Consider the following 18,915-nt stretch of genomic DNA (forward strand, 5'->3'; position numbering starts at 1 on the left):
TTTTCTTCATTCACTTGGTCGTAGGCCATGTGAGCACTTTGGAGGATGTTCAACACCTTCCTCATGTCACCCTTGGCCAGGGTCAGGAGAGCCTGCTTGCCGTCTTCTGTGGCGTTGACACTGAAACAAACAAATCAAATCACATATTCCACTGCAACTTATGACATGGATACTGGAAATTTGAAGTTTGGCAAAAACAAGCAAAACATCACCACCTACCCTTCTTGCTCAACCACGTAATTGAGCCGAGGCATGATCAGCTCATCAACTAAAGGAGCAAATCGAAATCTTGTACACCTGGACTGCAAGGCAGGGATTATCTTGCTCAAGTAGTTGCATATGATACAGAATCTCACATTGTCCGTGTACTTCTCAATAACTGAAATTAAATCATAATTTCATTCACTTATATGCAACAGCATTAATCCACTTAGAAATATCACACAGAGCAAGAGTTATTGTGGAAAGTTAGCGGATGTGAACTCACTGTGTACTATTCAAAATACATGAGCCGGATATTACAGGCGGACTAATGGAAACCCAAGAACACAGCTTTATGTAAAATTTAAAATCATTCTTCAGGATTCCCTGCTATTGAAGAGTGTTCTTATTCATGACAGAAGTCATACAAGAAGATGAAGAACTGGAGGGGCTCAAATTCAAATGTGAGCACTGTCTTTGGGTCTCACCCTGACCAGCCTCTCCCAAAGATGTCATCGGGCCATGAGTGTTCACATCTCATGGGAATGGTGGAACCCAGTTGAACTCGCCCTTCTTGTCAATGGCCCTGCTATGATGTGAGGATCCTATACACTCTACTTGAACTACACAAGCTCAAGACCACATTGAACTAAGCCAGGCAACGGCTATAGATTGCTATGGTGAGCATTTCTAAAGAGTTTGCAGGGGGCAATTTTTTAAAGCAAGGTATTTAAATTATACAGGTTTCCTATACCTTGGCATCCTGTAGATGGCAAAGTTTCGCCTGTTTCGCTGCAGACACCCCCAAAGCCAGGCTGAATTGGAGAATGATTAAAAATTGCTGCTATTTATACACTGCTGCGGTGATGTCAGCACCGATTGGCTGACGTCATTTAGGAGAGGAGTATTGAAATACCAGGGCTTGTAGGCGATCGGGATGGTGCACTGGCTAATGTACAGGCTTCCCACAGAGAGGGCCCTGGTTCAAATCATGGAGACAACTAATGTTTTTCAATGGTATCCAGATCACTACGATGAAGGTGCTTTGTGGAGAGCACTTTGGGTGAATACAACGCCCGTCAGATGGGACGTTAAACCGCGGACCCCTTGGTGCCTTTTGACTAGAGTAAGCAAATGCCGACGCTGGGTTTCTCTCCACCCTTCATCCTTTCCTGTCCAGCCCCAATGGTGCAAATGACCGTAACTGTCAGTCGCCTCCCCTAAATACTACTACTAACTCACCAAGGCCTGTAACACACATTTCCAAGTATTTGGAAAGGTGTAGCCATCTTCCTGTTCCTGGGTCTTATTGTTTCCATGGCTTGATGGAAAATTTTTCGGAAACATTGCTATTCTTCAACCATGATTTTGGGCTGAATTAAGTTAACCAGGCTCTGCCAAGACATTCCACAACAGCCAATTTCTCTTCTTGGCCATTCTTAAGTGCCTGGATGCGTTCCTCCATCCTGCAATGTGCAGCTCCTACGGTTTGTCCTACAAAGTCCTATAACTAGCTTTGCACTCGACCTCACTCATGCCCCCATCAATCGAAGATCCTTAATTTTAATGAGAAGGCCACATAATTTGTTTTCATGCCCAAACCTACGTTGGATGTGATGTTTGGCAAGGACACATGATTCTCCATATAGAATACCCACCCTTGGCCAAAGACTTGAATATTTAAACAGTCATCTTTCCTTCAGAAATTATGTGCATATTCACAAAGAATTTTTCAGTATTTTTCTAATGCACCCAACAATAAAATGGCACATTCTGAATATATTTTATTTTTCACACTTTCATGTTTATACGAAATCCTTTTATGACTTCAAAAGACTTTGAAAGTTGCACAGAATTCTTTGATCGCGCTGATCACCAGAGTAGAGGTCATGGCAGATTGTCAAGACTTTGATCCAAGAAATGGCACCAGCTCTAACTCAGCAGTGAGTTGGTGCAGGTCCATTCCAAGGAAATTCCTCAGCCGTCAGTGACTACACCCCACTCATCTGACACTCTTCCAAAAGTGAACTAATATTTGTGAAACAATGCATTTCGAAAGCAAATTTTTCATGATTTTACCAACATTGTGTCCTTGGGCTCTATTGCCATATGCCTGTTGCCAACACACTATTTTACTGTAGCAACAGTAAACATGGACTTAAAAATGGCATCAAATGAATATAATGCATTATTGTGTTTTTTTCAATCCATACCAGGAGTTTTAAAATAAATTTGAATAACATTAAAATAAAGCATTTTCTATTCTACCTCAGATGTTTTCAGGGTATGCCGGGATCTTATTGCCTCTCAAGACACACACACACACGTCACACTAATCTCCCTCAGTCAATCTCACCCTCTGTTGCATTGTAAAAAGTTAGGCTAGCTAGGGTTTCTTTATGTTATCTTTGGAGTCATGTGCTCATGTCATACCATGCATCATCAACTACAAAATATTTCATGCCATTTTCATTTAACTCTTCCATTGAGGGTTTATTTATAATTTATTCACAGTATTTATTACCTCTCGTTCCCCCAATTATCTGACATCTATTCATAATTATGATCTAATTTCCTTTTCATATTTAATATTTCTGGGAAATGAATTCGTATAATTACACAAAAGTGAAATTATTTAACTTGAAATCCATGGATCAATGTTAACAATAATTAAACATGATGAAACTGAATGCTCAAATGTAATGAAATGGCATTTGCAACAGTAAGAACAAGAAAATACTTTCATTTAATTTATATCAAATGTTTTCTTTGGTTATAAAAGTAACAGGAAAATAGCGCATAATTTTCATTGAAGGACATGAATATATAATATTTATATAATATTATGGAAGAGACTGAGACGTGAAAAGTGACCCAGCAGTGCCACAAAAATGTAATCCAACACAAGCAGGAAAAGCAGCAAACAGAAAATGTATGCAGTGAATGGATGAGTAGATTTCCATTTGAGCAATAGTTAGAAGGTGGAATATGATGCATCCAAAGTAGCATTATGGCAGAGTCCGCATTCCCTTGGGAACCCACGACACACATGCCAGAGTATAACAGAAACTTCACTCTGTCACGCAATGCATACATAGTCCACTTCTCTTAAGCAAGGATACAGCAGTCTAATCGAGTCATGCCCTTGGGTATAAATAGGTGAAAAATGAGTGGTTATGCTATAAAATAGGATCACAGTTATAAAGCTTGCACAAAACATGAATGAGGGTGAGGACAAAGTTTTTTCATAGCGTGAGAAACGTTAATGGATTGTAATGCTGCCTAATCTTTTTGCCCTCTGAGAAGTAAAATATAATTACATAAAACTTATATCGTTTTGTGGCTACTTGCCCTCAAATTTGAATGGAGATAATTTAGGTACAAAAAAATATTGATTTTTCAAATGCGTCACACCTTCAGTAGGAGTGCAACACTGTCACTTTGAAAGGGTTGGGGGAGCAAGCAGTTTGTTTAATGTAACCCAGGAAAGGCAAATCCTTTCAGGCACACAATGGTGAAACGGCACTATTTTAAAATTTCCTCAGACCTAAGATTATTTGTCAAGCTAATGGCATCATTAATAAAGAGATATAGAACGTACTACGGCCGAATGAATGGAATGAATATAAAAACCCAAAGCTGTACTCTTATGAGAGTACTCCTATAAGACTACGGCTTTGGGTTTTTATATTCATTCTAATGGCATCATTTTAAGGATTGGCTCCATCAAATTCAAATAGCTTAAGGATTGGAAAAGCAATAAAAGACATTCCTAAAATAACAGACATTCCTGCCTTTTTCACCAGCCAAGCATCGCCCATCCCAACTATCCATTTGCTACCTCTACCCGAGCAGTTTGACCAGGGGAGGACCAGATCCATGAACAACAGATTTTCTTGAGACTTGGTAATTATGTCGCCTCAACTCCCTGACACAAAATTGCCCTTTATGGGCATAAAAATCTAATAGTTGACGATAACAGCATTTCAATAGGGCAAGGAAATGTGACTGATCTGTTAACCCGACAAAGATAGGTAAGCTAGTAACATTCTTATCATGAAGGGTGCAGGTTCAATGCTGCTTGGGTAAAATTTCCTCAACTTAAAGTGTCTTTTAACTTTGTTGCAAAGCCTTATTGGTAGCAGTTTTATACACATGGTTTGTATAATACGTATCGGAAACAGTTTCTGAACAATAGACTTATTCCAGATATTGCTACATTGACTCAAAATCCTTCAAAGTACATCCCTTGAGTATCAAGCCACTCGTGTCTGTGGCTTTTCCACGGCTCGAAGGCTCCCTGGTAGGTGCATTCCAGGAAGAGGCCCTTCAGGTTATGCATGCAAGCTTCATTGATGACGGCACTTAGGGTCCCATGTCGGCGGTATCATTTATGGGAGGATTTCACTTTTGGGAATGGGAACTAGTTTGCTGGTGCCAAGTCAGGACTGTAAGGGGGTTGGGGAATTGTCGCGATACCGTTGCAGAAGGTCTTTGCAATAAGACACTTGACCCGGCTCTTGTTCGTCCATCCAAATAACTTCGTGACAAGTTTAGCACATACCTTCAGCAATGTTGAATTTTCTGTGATAATGATGTGCACTGTCATCTTATAAATGCAAATACCAGATGTTATCATGTACACACTTGTTAATCGATGGCCTGAATTCAGCACTTCACAAACATATCAGGAAAAAATTGTTACCAATACTTTTTATACAAACGTTATATATAATTTTCCACCCGGCACATGGTAAATTTGAGTTTAAAAACTAGCTTATATGAAACATGATGGTTCCACTTTGTAAATCTATATTCAGTGAAGTCTTGCTTAACAAGCACCTCTGACAGTAATTTGCAAGACAAGCAAAAAATTGTGCTCAAGAATAACGCTTGGTTGGTGAGTGGCGGGGATAGGCGGACTTGTGGGGCGATTGAGACGGCTGTTGATGCTTCTTGTTTCAGCACAAGTTCCACCAGCATCAAATAGTTCCTAGTGATCACACATTTGTCCCAATTTGAGTTCAGATGTGTTATCTACAATTTTATGAGCACAGTTTAATAATATTCTATGAATAGCTTTAAAAATGTCCCCAAAGAAAAAGTTGCAAGAAGACAGGCAAAAAAGGAACAAAAATAATCGTAGAGAAGTGAAATCATTCAAAAGGCGAGAACAAGGTGTCAGCATCACCAATCTATCATGCACACCGGATACAATTGGTGGACAACACCTACTTGTACTTCCCTTATGAAGTAAGGAAAACATTAAGGGAATGGATGCTTCAAAGGGAGTGACAAGAATATCTAAGGAATGGTTACATATTCTGAATGATGTTTAAAGGTTGCTTCTCATATGCTAAAAGGAAAAGCAATTGCAATGTGATGCCAGTAACGTGAAATCGTGAGGAAGTGAGAGATTTTTGCTGCCCTCATCAAGAGAATGTCAGGATCATCAGGGGATGAAAATGAAGTATTTAAGGCAAGCCATGGTTCAAGGTGGTTCAAGGTGGTTCTAGAAGTTTAAGAGAAGAACCAACATTTACAGCACTGTGAGTCATGGTAAAGCATGTTGCTTTTGTTGACATCGAATCCTAACGCAAGAGCAGCGGTACGTGTCTTAACCTGTTCGTCGCTGCGTGCGACGGCAGCAATGAAGGAGCTGGAGGAACAGCGTGTGAGCGTGAAATTTTGTTTCAAACTTGACATTTGTTCTACGGAGACGTTTGGAGTGATTCAGCAAGCCTTTGTTCAATGAGCTACGAGTCAAAACCAGTGTTTTGAGTGGCACAGTCGTCTTAAATCGGGCAGAACCTCGACAGATGATGGTTCGCAAATGCCGGCGGCCTTCCACTTTGACTGACCCCAACCATGTCAAATTGGTGAACGATTAAGAGCAGGAAAATCGCCGTTTTAACTGTTAGGGAGATAGCCGAGGAAGTGAACATTAGTTTTGGATCCTGTCAGACAATTTTGACAGGGCATGACGCACATCGCATTAACCCTTTGCACTCGGGTGCTTTTTCCTCGATTGCCTTAGTCTACTCGGGATCCAATTTTTTAAATACCCCAAATTAGCTAAGCATGGCACTAGAATGAAAAACTGGAGTTTCTTTTCATATAAACTTATTTTTTTGGATTTTTTGACATAATTATTGATAACTTGATTGATAAACCATAATTTAAACTCTATAAATTTTCATGGTATGATATTTTTGGAAGCATTCACCAACATGAAGACCTGGTTTACATTCACACGTCTCACAGATATATATCATCTCTCTTCTTCCTCCTTAGATTTTTCGGTCAGAGCAAACCGCACAATCTTTATGTTTTTTGTTAGGTGAAGGTGTGATTATATGGAGTTTTCCATCTAAACGTTGCTCTATGTTTGTGGATGGTAATCTAACCCTGGACGTTTGTGCACCATCTCGGAATTCTCCAAAGAGATTGTGTACTAGTTTCCTAACAAATTTCACATGCGAGATCGGTTTTTCATTTTCTCTTTGCTGGCATTCTTTATACAATATAAATGAATTTACAACACTGACCTGAAGCCCCCAGAAAAACAATTTACGCCGCCATTTTAGAGTTTTCCTCATGAAACAGCTGCTTTCTAATTCTTTGGAATACTTATCCATCGTGAGGAGGGGAAAATCGTTCAGAATGAGCAACTACTAGCTGGTAAAGCATTCGTCCAAAGGGAAGGCATCTGTTGTAAGAGAACCCTCTGCCATTATGGAAAACACCTGCGTTATGCTTCTAGAAACTTAAGTAAACCTCGGAGACTAAGATAAGGAAGGTGTTTTTACCACAGGAGGATGATGCAACCTCAAAAAAGCACGACTCCAGGAAAAGGCCTAAGGTTCGTGTTTTACTATGAATATAATAGATCATACCTTGGACCCTCCTACTCAAGATTCCTGACTATGCAATAGATAGGAAAAGAGCAGGCAGAATGTTTGATGAGACAGCGGACACTAGGAAGAAAGGAAAACGAAAGAGTCCAAACTAGAAAGCAATGAACAAGCAATTCTGGCGATCTTTTTCCAGGCACCGATAAACTCTAAAGACATTGCTTTACATTTAGCTGACTTCCAAGTAATGAAGAGCAAACAATGCAAATGAAAAAGAACTTACAACACAGTAAATAGATAACAAAAAACATCTGCGTAGGTGGTGGCATCCTTTGGGAGACGGCATTTATGTCAACGATGACATAATGAGTCGATACTATTCATTTATAAAACAAGCCATGCTTTTAATTAAGCTCCAACTTTCCTTTTCCTTTCATGCAGGTGATTACAAGAAAAGTTATTGGAAAAATAGACAAAAAACCCAATTCCCCTCGTGGTGAAACTCCATGTCGAGTGTGGCTCGACATACGAGCTGCTGCCGTTGCTCACCGTGTCGAGTCACACTCGACATCCGAGTGCAAAAGGTTAAACGTTGTCCCGCAGGTGCTGACAGATGAACAAAGACAAAAACGTGTGGACATTTGTCAGGAACTCCTGGATCAGAGCCAATGCCGACCCAGAGTTTCTTAAAATCATCGTAACCGGCAAAGAAACCTGGGTTTACGGTTATGATGTTGAGACAAAGGCCCAGTCTTCTCAGTGGAAAGGTCCTCATTCTCCGCGACCAAAGAAAGCTCACATGTCCCGGTCCAACGTGAAGGTCATGCTGGTGTGTTTCTTCGATTGGCAAGGGCCGATTCATTACGAATATGTTTCTCAAGGTCAAACCGTCAACAAATATTTCTACTCAGAGGTTATGAAGAGGTTGAGGGTCGCAGTGAGCTAAAAGAGGCCGAACATGTGGAGAAACAATGCGTTTCCACCACGATAACGTGCCGGCACTGGTCGTGACAGAGTTTTTCGCCAGAAACAGAACTTCTGTGATCCTGCAACCACCCTACTCTCCAGACATGCCTCAATCAGACTTTTGTTTGCATCCAAAGTTAAAATCAACCTTGAAAGGGCACTGATTCGACTCTATTGCGGGCATTAAACTAATTGCATGGCAGAACTGAAGAGGACGCCTAAGATGGCTTACCAGGCAGGGTTCAAGAGCGAGACGTTGGCAAAGGTGTGTCGTCAGCCAAGACATGTAGTATGAGGGCGACAAGTTCAATTGAGTTGTATCCATTGAAATAAAGTTATACAATCAGTCCCATCTTTTATGGATCACACCTTGTACAAAGAGGGCTCCGTCACAATAAGGCAGTGGGGATGCACGTCATAAATTTTTTTAATTATAACTCTCTTGCCTTTTTACAAAACTTTGAAGCGTCAGCAATAAAATAGCCTCTTGAGAGCTTTCCAGTACAAAGGGAAGAGGCATATTGCTAAATATACATGTAACGGTTTATGCGTATATGTATAAACCAGTCGAACTCCAATTAGAATTTCCCGCCATATCATAGTTCCCCTGGAGGTTGCAATTGGTCTTCTTGATAGCTATAGACATCTAGTAAACAGTCATAACCTCAAAATGGCCAAGATGCTATGCATTAATGAGGAGAACAATCAAAGAGCCGCTATTATCATGTATTCACACTGGACGTTTGCCCACTGAAATAGTTTTTCAATGATTAAATTGTTCTCTCTCAATCGCTTCTGAATAGAACTAATAACTTTGCGCTCCCCCGAGTTCTATTCAGAAGCGATTGAGAGAGAACAATTTAATCATTGAAAAGGCGGACAAGGGGAACGCAATGGCAGTGATGAAGAGAGAGGACTACACGGATAAATGTTACGACTTCATTAAGAATAACAAGATAGTAAAGCTTTCATCGGACCCCACTAAAAAATTCCAAGAAATTGTGAAAAAAATCGCTTTCCTCCACTCCAACTTTTCTGAAGTCCAGCGAAATTTACAAAGCAACTACTATGAATCCAAGAGCTCCCAACTTTTTCGGCTCCCAAAATTGCATAAAGTAAACATTCCTATCCGACCAGTCTTCTCCAGTGTGAATTCCCCTTCCAGAAAACTCGCGGCGGTGCTGAATTCTAGATTTAGAGAGTTGACTAATTTCCAGCCAAGATATGGAGTGAAGAATACTGTGGCTTTTTGTGAGCAACTTTCCAAAATAAAACCCCCCACCACCAAATATTTTTTAGTGTCTTTTGATGTGGTGAACCTCTTTACCAACATCCCGGCGATGGAAGCAGTCAATGTGGCAAAGAAAGTTTTATCAAATACAGTGACGGACACAAACGTCGTCAGTGACCTAGTGACCCTTGCCAAAGTGTGTGTGGAGCAAAACTATTTTAAATTTAATGGTGATTATTTTAGACAAACAGAAGGTTTAGCCATGGGGTCACCTTTGTCACCGCTCCTAGCCGACCTTTTCATGGACGAGTTCGAACAAAAATTGTTTATGAATAGTTCAGTTAACACAAAAAACATTTACTTCTGGGTCCGCTATGTGGATGACATCTTTGCAAAATGGACTGGCACTGAAAGACAACTGCACAGTTTATTGTCGGTTTTAAATTCTCAGTGTAATAATATGAAGTTTACGTGTGAAAAAGAAAATGAAGGAAAACTAAGTTTTCTGGACGTTACAGTGACTAAAAGGGAAAAAGGATTCGAGTTTCAATTATATTGCAAAACCACCACTGCAGACCATGTAATTCCTGCTGACTCCCACCATCATATATCCCAAAAGTTATCCACATTCCACTTCCTACTGAATAGACTACTTAATATTCCCCTCTCGATAGGAAAATTTAACGAGGTATTGGTGACAATCAAATCTATAGCAACTACAAATGGCTACAGTGAAAAAATGGTGGACAAAGTGCTCGGCAAGAAACGCTCCATAAGAGCCCAACGGCTACTTTACAATTCAGGGAAAACTATTAAGGAAAAACTTAAGTGGGTAAAATTGCCCTATTATGGTGTCCCGTCCGAAAAAATTAGCAAATTGTTCCCGAAAGACAAATTCAGAATTGCTTTCTACAACAAACAAAATTTAAAAATGTTCATAAATAAAACTAAAGATAAAGTTGAGCCACTGGAAAATAGTGGGATATATGAAATGGTTTGCGGGGATTGCAGTGCGAGGTACATCGGGCAGAGTGGTCGAGCGGTGCGGACAAGAATGGAGGAACACAAGAGGTGCTACAAGAAGTGTAACCTAGCCCAATCCCACTTTGCCAAACACCTGTGGGAGGAAAATCACACCAGTGATTTCATCCCCAAAATTCTACATCGTGAAGAAAAAGGGAGGAGGATGGACAAGAAGGAAGAGTTGGAGATCCGGAGAACAATGAAGAAACATCCTTTACTCAATGACATTCTGTTTGAAAACGCATCACCTCTCCTGGAAGCCTCCCTAGCAATAACAGAAAAACAGAACCTCTAACCCATTCCCCCTAACTCCCATTGACTCCTAACCCGTACCTTTATCCCCATTAGCCATTGACTCAAATTATACCGACCAACGAAATTTTCCCCTTTCTTAACCCACCTTCCAATCCCCCCCCCCCCGCTCACTAACGCTTTTCCTGGTGTTTCCTACCCTCTCCCACATTCCTTCGTGCCTACCCCCGTACTCCCCTCCCCGCCCCCTCTTCCCACAACTCCCCCACCCTTTCCTGAAGAGGGTATATATACAATGATTGTGACTTTAAACTTTGTACCTGAGGATGACGCCGTAGCGTCGAAACTAGTCGTACCTGAAATAAAGTGGTGGATTGGAACAAAGTTTTTCTTTTTCATTTATTAAAATGAACTTCCACAAAGTTGAGGCTGAAACTATTGAGAAAAATAACGCTACGTGGTTTTCCAGACACACAAACGCTTAGCTAAACATTAAAATAGGAGGGCAAAAAATTGAGTAGGTGGTACCATTTACGAGTCTTGTGAATGTTTTGAACCAAAATGTTCAAAAGAGTAGGGACCTAAGGAGAAGAAATGCGCTAGGGAAAGAGGCTTTCATGAGGAGGAGGGAGTTGAAGACAAGGACGTCGGGTAAGGCTATCAAGAAAAGGCTCGTGAAAAGTTTGATATGGAGCATAGTGATGTACGACATGGAAACATGGTCACTGAAGCAGGAGGATAGGTGTGGATTGGAGGCTATTGAATTATGGGTGTAGACAAGGATAGAGAAGGTAAAATGGACACAAAGCAAAATTAAGTAAGAATTGCTAGGTGTAGGGGCAAAGAGAGGGGTTTGTTTGGAGTAGTCCTAAGGCGGCAGGAAATATGGATGAAGGGCGTATTGGCTGACAGTGGGATGTTGAAGAAAGTAATAGAAGGGAGAATGTTAGGCAAACAAGGATAGGGCACGAACAGGATACGGATGCTGGATGGGATGAAGGGAGGCATGAAGTACTCAGAGATGAAGAGGGACTGTAGAGTAGAATGTTGGGTTGTGTTTTGTTAGGTGTCACAAAATATTTATTTGGTAGTTGCGTTCATCCAAAAACCTACCTTAACCGGTAGATTGCCTAATGATGATATACATACCAAAAACACAGTAATCGACCCGGAGGTCGGTTTGGTAGGTGATGGTAGAGTTCACCCAGGACTAAGCCCGACAGTGTATGAAATTCACATATCAGGGCAGGGGGGCCAGTTCCTTTTCCTGTGCCGGTTATGGTTTCCCAGGTAGATCTGGTACCCGAAAAATCACATAGCTTGGGTGGAGCTGCAGGTGCCCAGAGTGCCTTGTCCGGGAATAAAACCCGGGACCCTTCGGTCAGTAGACCAATGCTCTACCCACTGGACTACCGCGACCCACGATATACATACACATATCCATATATTTATTACTTACTCCGTCTGAGAGCATTCTGAGCATCACTGGTCATAGCATCTGCTTCATCCAGAATAATCAGTTTAAAGCCTCCTTTAAATATTGTCCGAGTGCTGGCATAGTTCATTATGACCCCTCGCACTATTCCTATACCACGATCATCTGAAGCATTAAGTTCCAAAACCTGTAATAAACAAGGCTAAGGGCAATAAATAATGCTACCGCGGTGGTCATCTCAGAAAAACATTGGAAAGATTTTTACAGACAGCGATAGGACAGAAGACACTGAAGAAGACCAATTTAGTTAAAAACAGGTATTTGGAATGTTATGACAATGTTGAAGACAGAAAAGTTAGAAAATATAGAGCAAGAGATGGAACGGGGAAGTATAGATATTTTAGGTCTATGCAAGGTCAAATGAAAGGATGGTGGGGATGATCAGAGTAATATACAGCAGAGGGAACAAGAGCCAGGGAGGGGTTGCCGTAATATTGCTTAATAAGGTAAGACGAATGTAGTCAACATAGAGCAAGCAACAGATTCAAAATATTACTTGTAGAGATTAAAGCAAAACAGAAATAAAATAAGATATAAAAGAAAATGTAAATAGCCTCTTGATAAGATCAACTGCATAAAATTACAAAACCAGACACAACTTGCAATGAATTATCATATTTTAATTTAGCTAATAAACAGGGTTCTTTGAAATGTATCACTTACTTAACAACCATGTTTTGCATAAAGCACTAATATTTCATCATTTGAAACAAAAACTGTACTACTGCTATTAACCGAACTTTTGTTACTCAACCAATGAATTTCTTGAGACTGGCACTGTGAATTGGCATTTAAGTAATACGTTCATGAATATGTTAATGGTTACTCTAACATTTTTGTTCCGAGTATTATTACTGTTCTGCGGTATCTGTTTTGGTTCGTGACCAAGTAATGAAAACTAAAGACATCGATTAAAAAATAGAGTAGATATTAAATATATTACCATTCTACTAGGTTTTTTACTCACCATAGAGTTTAGCTTACTGGGAGAATACATCTTTTTGGCACACGCCAATATGGTAGAGGTCTTCCCCGTGCCCGGAGGGCCGTAAAAAAGTAGGTGTGGTAATTGCTCATCATTCATAAATTTGTCCACTATAACAAGAATATACCAATTTGATTTCCATAACTTTGACAACGGCTACAGGCAGCTACGATGTAAATAAATACGTACGTGTTCGCACAACATCAGCATGCGATATCAGCTCATCTAGTCCCTTGGGACGATACTTTTCTACCCTTTCATGAAAACGTGAATATAACTATTAGTTAAGGCTTTAAAATGTTTCAATACGTATAGCTTTCGAATCAAAAATGCAAATAACGCCTAAAAATCTGCTATTTTATACGTAAATTTTGGAATATTCAGGCGCGATATGGTTACAGAGAAATATAACAAAAAAAAAATGTACTTTTTCCACTTCACTATGTTCATCATCCAAAACAATTTACTAACTTTAGAAAGACGATTGAAATTATTTCACTAAAACTTCAAAAATGGCACTGTTTTTAAACACTATAGGATGATTTTTTTCACTAAGTTGAATTCACGATATAATTTTACTTACAGATTAATTAACCTTTCAAGGCAATAAACAAGCAAAGAAAACCTCAGCATCACATAAAGTAAAGACAACATGGAACTCTTACCAAGGCAGATTGGTTTTGGCTGTTTCCAGTTCGGGCATTTTTACTCAGCTAAAAGAAACTGCCTGTACGTCACCAACACAACATCACCTATGACCAAACCAACCACCGGAAAACGGTTTGCCGCCACAATCTGAAGACACGCAGGGCTTCCTTCATCTGAAAACTACCCATTTCCCCCTATAGATGTCGGGGCTATCTGCTATCTCATAGGTCGATATGCCTATGATTGGTGAAGTAGAGAGAGGCAGTTTCAAATTTGATTTACCAACAATTATTGAGCAATAGAATTACTCTTTACCATGTTACCTATCACAAAAGTAATTGTTAGGCATACAAATTTTTTAAATATTGTTAATAATATTCATCCGCATGTGTATTCCGACCTATTCAGGGTTAGCACTGGTTACATTGGGCTGTTGACGTTCTGCTAAAGATCTACTGCTATAATGTACAACGTCGAAGTTCTGTAAAGGATGGATAAAACTGCATTTTTGGTGTTTATTTCTTCAGATAATATTTTTGTGACCTGTATATATTTTGCGGCATTATATTTTCCTAATTTACTGATGAATTCGTTTCAAACAGCTTCATGAGTCAAGGTAACCTTTACTTATTTGTATTTGCTATAAATACCAATATTAAAATATATATATATATTTTTTTTTAAGTTAATCTACCGGTTAAGGTAGGTTTTTGGATGGACACAACTACCAAAAAATATTTTATTACTCCTAACAAAACACAAAATCCATCATCCTACTCTATATCAGGTCCCTCTTCATCTCTGAGTACTTTCTTCCTCCCTTCATCCCGTCCAACATCCCTATCCTGTTCCTTCCCTTTCCTCTTTTGCCCAACATTCTACCCTCTATCACAGTCTTCAACATCCCACTGCCGGTCAATACACCCTTCATCCACTTTTCCCGCCTCCATAGGATTGCTCTCAACAAACCCTCCTCTTCGCCCACCATACCAAGTACTTCCTCATTTGTTTTCTTCTCTGTCCATTTCACCTTCTCCATTCTTCTCCACACCCACATTTCAAAAGCCTCCAGTCTACGTCTATCCTCCTGCTTCAATGACCACGTTTCCACACCATACATAGCTACGCTCCATATCAAAGTTTTTACGAGTCTTTTCTTAACATCCTTACTCAAAGTCCCTGTCATCAACTCCCTCCTGCTTGTGAAAGCCTCTTTGCCTAGCGCAATTCTTCTCTGTACGTCCCTACTACTTTGACCAACACGGTCAAAGTAGTAGGGACGTAAGGAGAAGAATTGCGCTAGGCGAAGAGGCTTTCACAAGGAGGAGGGAGTTGATGACAGGGACTTTGAGTAAGGATGTTAAGAAAAGACTAGTAAAAACTTTGATATGGAGCGTAGCTATGTACGGTGCGGAAACGTGGTCATTGAAGCAGGAGGATAGGTGTAGACTGGAGGTTTTTGAAATATGGATAAATGGAATATATATATATATATATATATATATATATATATATATATATATATATATATATATATATATATATATATATATATATATATATATTCTAGGTATGATGAGGTGAGAGAGACGTGCTGAATGATCGGGTTTAATCTATTGATACTCATGGCACACTGGGAAATATCTCTACCTGCCAAAATTCAATTAGAGTTTAGCTCAATCTCTTGATTTTGACCAAGGGTGTCCAATATATCCCCATCTATGCCAAAAAAGTTGAAAGGTGACAATTGTTTAATATAAAAAAGAGCGGATGTCATTATAATATCAAAAATCATGCATCAATACACTTACCCCCTTTCAACATATGATTAATTTTTTTTGATACCTTTGAATTGCAGAACTTTTATTGGCATATTTTTCAACACTTCTATTAATATCCTAACCATATGCATAATGAATCCTCACATTGCCATTGTAGGTAACTGGAACAAGTGAAGAGGCTGCTCTTTTCAAGTTTCAAGCTCACAAAAACAGATGCATTTATTTTTGGAGTAAAAGAGAATGATTGATATTGCTTGCAGTGTTCCCTATCAAAAACAAGGTTGACTTCTCAGAGTCTTTTTTCAAATTTTCTGGGTTCTAGCTGCCTCAAAGGTTTTTTTTAAACATTATGTCAAATGTGACAAATTTACTTATCTGCTCAGCAAACTTATATGAACCAGGCTCAATGTATACACTGTTGTTTTAATTTAGGTAGGTGCCTAATGACTAAAATAAATAAAATCAATAGTAAGTAACTAGTTCTAATGATAAATAATTGATTAGTTCCAATTTATCAAAAAATGCAAATTTATTTCATCCAAATATTCCCTTTTTCATGATATGCATTTCCTTATTTCAGTAATTCTGTACACTAATCATGGATTCTAATTGGGTGTTTCTACTATTTTTGTGAGCATATAAATTGCAGTTTAAACATAGGTCACAGCAGTTATATTCCCCATAATTCCTTACTCCCAAGGGTGGCTACCATTATTACCTTGGCTCATTATTGCTCGCAAGACTTGTGCTCGATGCACCAAGCCCCTCTTGCTTATACAAAATATCTCCCACTAGTGTTTGTTAATTGAAATGCTACCTTCAAAGGAATCAACTCAGAAAATATTGCAACATGTTTCTAGTTGCCATACCTACTAAAATATATTTGGGATGTGGTGCTGCTGCAAATCATAATGCGCTGGCTATATATATATACATATATATATATATATATATATATATATATATATATATATATATATATATATATATACACACACACACACACACACACACACACACACACACACGAGGGTCATCCGGAAAGTAGTACCCGTTCGTGAAATAAAGACACAAAAGTAAATATTAACAAACATAAAAAATTTTATTTGAAAGAGGATACTTTAAACTACTTCTCAACATAATCTCCAAGCAAATTAAGGCATTTGTCATAACGTGTGACAAGTTTCTGTATTCCTGCTGCATAGTCCTTCGCCGCCAGCTCATTGAGATACGCGAGGGACCCATCTTGCACAAATTTTTGCATAATGCAGATGGTGTTTAACAATTTCATGAACAATTGTTCGAGAAACATTGGGAAAATGCTCACAGATGTCATCAATTGTGACGCGCCGATCGTTCCTCACGAATTCGTCAACTGAGCTCACCAGTTGGTCTGTAATGACAGACGGTCTCCCCGAACGCTCATCGTCGTGTGTGTTCCCCCTCCCCATGTTGAAGTTGCGACACCACCGCCGAACAGACGACTCGTCCATTACATTGTCTCCATACACCTCCTTTAATTGGCGATGAATATCACATGGGCGAACGTTTCTTGCATTGAGGAATTTAATCACTGCCCTCACTTCACAACTGGCGGCGTTCTCAATTTTTTTAAACATTGTAAACAATCACAGAAACAACACAGGCAATGCTAGCGTCACGCAACTTGGCTCAGAGAAGGCAGACAAGCCACTGAAGCTATCTGACCTCGTCCAGCGGCTACTCGCGTCGTCAGCACTTCATGCGGCACGAACGGGTACTACTTTCCGGATGACCCTCGTATATATGTTGATTACAGGGTTTATGGCTATATATATATATATATATATGGACGGAAGGATAGCGGGGATTACTGGAGTGATACTTATAGAATAATATACAGCGGCGGGGACAAGGGCCAACAAGGGCAAAGGATTAAATGAAGAGGTAGGAAGAAGCATAGTCAACATAGAACAGGTAACGGATAGAATATCAATAGTGGAGATAAAAGCACAACCGACGAACTTAGTTATTATTCAGGTATACATGCCACCGAGCAACCATAAGGAAGAAGAGGTCGATAGGATATACGATCAGTTAGAGGACACGATCGCGTGTGTTCCTGCAGGGAAACATTTGATAGCGATGGGAGATTGGAATGCGACGGTAGGCGAAGGAAGAGATGGTGATGAGGTGGGGGACTACGGTTTAGGCACGAGGAATGACCGCGGGGAGAAAGCAGTTTAGTTCTGCACGAGACAGGGGTTAGTCATCACCAACACTTGGTTTAGACACCACAAAAGACGCAGATATACATGGAAAATGCCAGGTGACTCAGAAAGTTATCAGCTAGATTATATTCTGGTTAGACTCAGGTTAAGGAACAGTGTGATAAATTCCCACAGCTTCCCGGGAGCGGATGCAGACTCTGACCACAATTTAGTTGTTATGAAATGTAGCATTCGTTTCAGAAAGATAAGGCAGGGGCGGCGAGTTAGAAAATGGAATGTAGAAGCATTAAATGGTTTGAAAAGGAAGGAATATAAACAGGCGGTAGAGGAAATCATGGAGGATGGTAAAGAGCTAAGTACTATCGAAGAAAAATGGGAAAGTATCAAGAAAAGGTTATCGAAAGCTGCAAAAGACACTATTGGAACCGTTAACGCTAAAAGGACTAGAAAAACATGGATCACGGATGAGATGATTACAAAGATGGATGAGAGGAGAAAATGGAAGAATGTAAACACAGAGTTAGGGAAAATGAAGTACAAAGAGTTGAACAATAAATTGAGGCGGGCAACAAATAAAGCAAAAGAACTGTACAGCAGAGTTAAATCTTTATCGGGAAGTAAGAAAGGAAGATCTATGCTAACAGTTAGAGATAAGGCGGGTAAGATAATAGTTGACACAGGAAAGATCCAAGGGAGATGGAAGGGATATATAAAAGAACTATATAGTAAAGAACTTAGACCAACAAAGTTAGACATAGAAAAGGAACATGACGTAGAGAAAGATAGCTTAGGTCCAGGCATACTAGACAATGAGATAGAAAGGGCATTAAGGGAGATGAAACTAAATAAGGCCGTGGGGGTGGATAACATTCCTGCGGAACTACTGAAATGTTTAGGAAAATGTAGGAGGAAGAGGCTATATGGGCTGATTCGTAGTATCTATGAAGAAGGAATCTGGCCGGAAGACTTTGTGAGATCAGTGTTAGTTACTATTCCGAAAAAGGTAAAGGCTACATCATGTGAGGACTACAGGACAATAAGTTTGATTTCCCAGGTAGTTAAAGTTGTTCTCAGGATCATAAACAAAAGGATATAGAGGCGGGCAAATGATTACTTAGGGGATGATCAGTTTGGGTTTAGGAAGGGGAGAGGTACACGTGATGCCATTGCAGTAATGAGATCACTAATCGAGAGGATTATGGAATACAATCAAGTCGTGTTTGCCTATATCGCAGATTTCGAAGAGGCGTTTGATAGAGTGGGATTAGG

The 18,915-nt window shown here is 39.7% G+C and overlaps 1 protein-coding gene across 2 annotated transcripts in view; it reads right to left on the reverse strand.

The window, feature by feature from the left end:
* LOC139692787 (replication factor C subunit 5-like) overlaps positions 1-13,791 on the reverse strand; it is a 24,619-nt gene extending 10,828 nt beyond the window's left edge. The window contains exons 1-6 of one of the 2 annotated variants that reach the window (XM_071591069.1): positions 13,673-13,791; positions 13,197-13,261; positions 12,990-13,117; positions 11,987-12,149; positions 220-379; positions 1-120 (exon numbers count right to left, since the gene is read on the reverse strand). The exon at positions 1-120 is cut by the window's left edge and continues 92 nt beyond it. In XM_071591069.1, the coding sequence (XP_071447170.1) occupies positions 1-120; positions 220-379; positions 11,987-12,149; positions 12,990-13,117; positions 13,197-13,261; positions 13,673-13,710 (674 nt within the window). In that variant the 5' untranslated portion in view covers positions 13,711-13,791. The remainder of the gene's footprint in view (positions 121-219; positions 380-11,986; positions 12,150-12,989; positions 13,118-13,196; positions 13,262-13,672) is intronic. The other variant, XM_071591070.1, reaches the window with a different exon arrangement.
* Between the last annotated feature and the right edge of the window lie 5,124 nt (positions 13,792-18,915).

This window comes from Hetaerina americana, unplaced genomic scaffold, assembly GCF_022747635.1.
Source record: "Hetaerina americana unplaced genomic scaffold, ioHetAmer1.1.p SCAF_41, whole genome shotgun sequence".
NCBI classification, from domain to species: domain Eukaryota; kingdom Metazoa; phylum Arthropoda; class Insecta; order Odonata; family Calopterygidae; genus Hetaerina; species Hetaerina americana.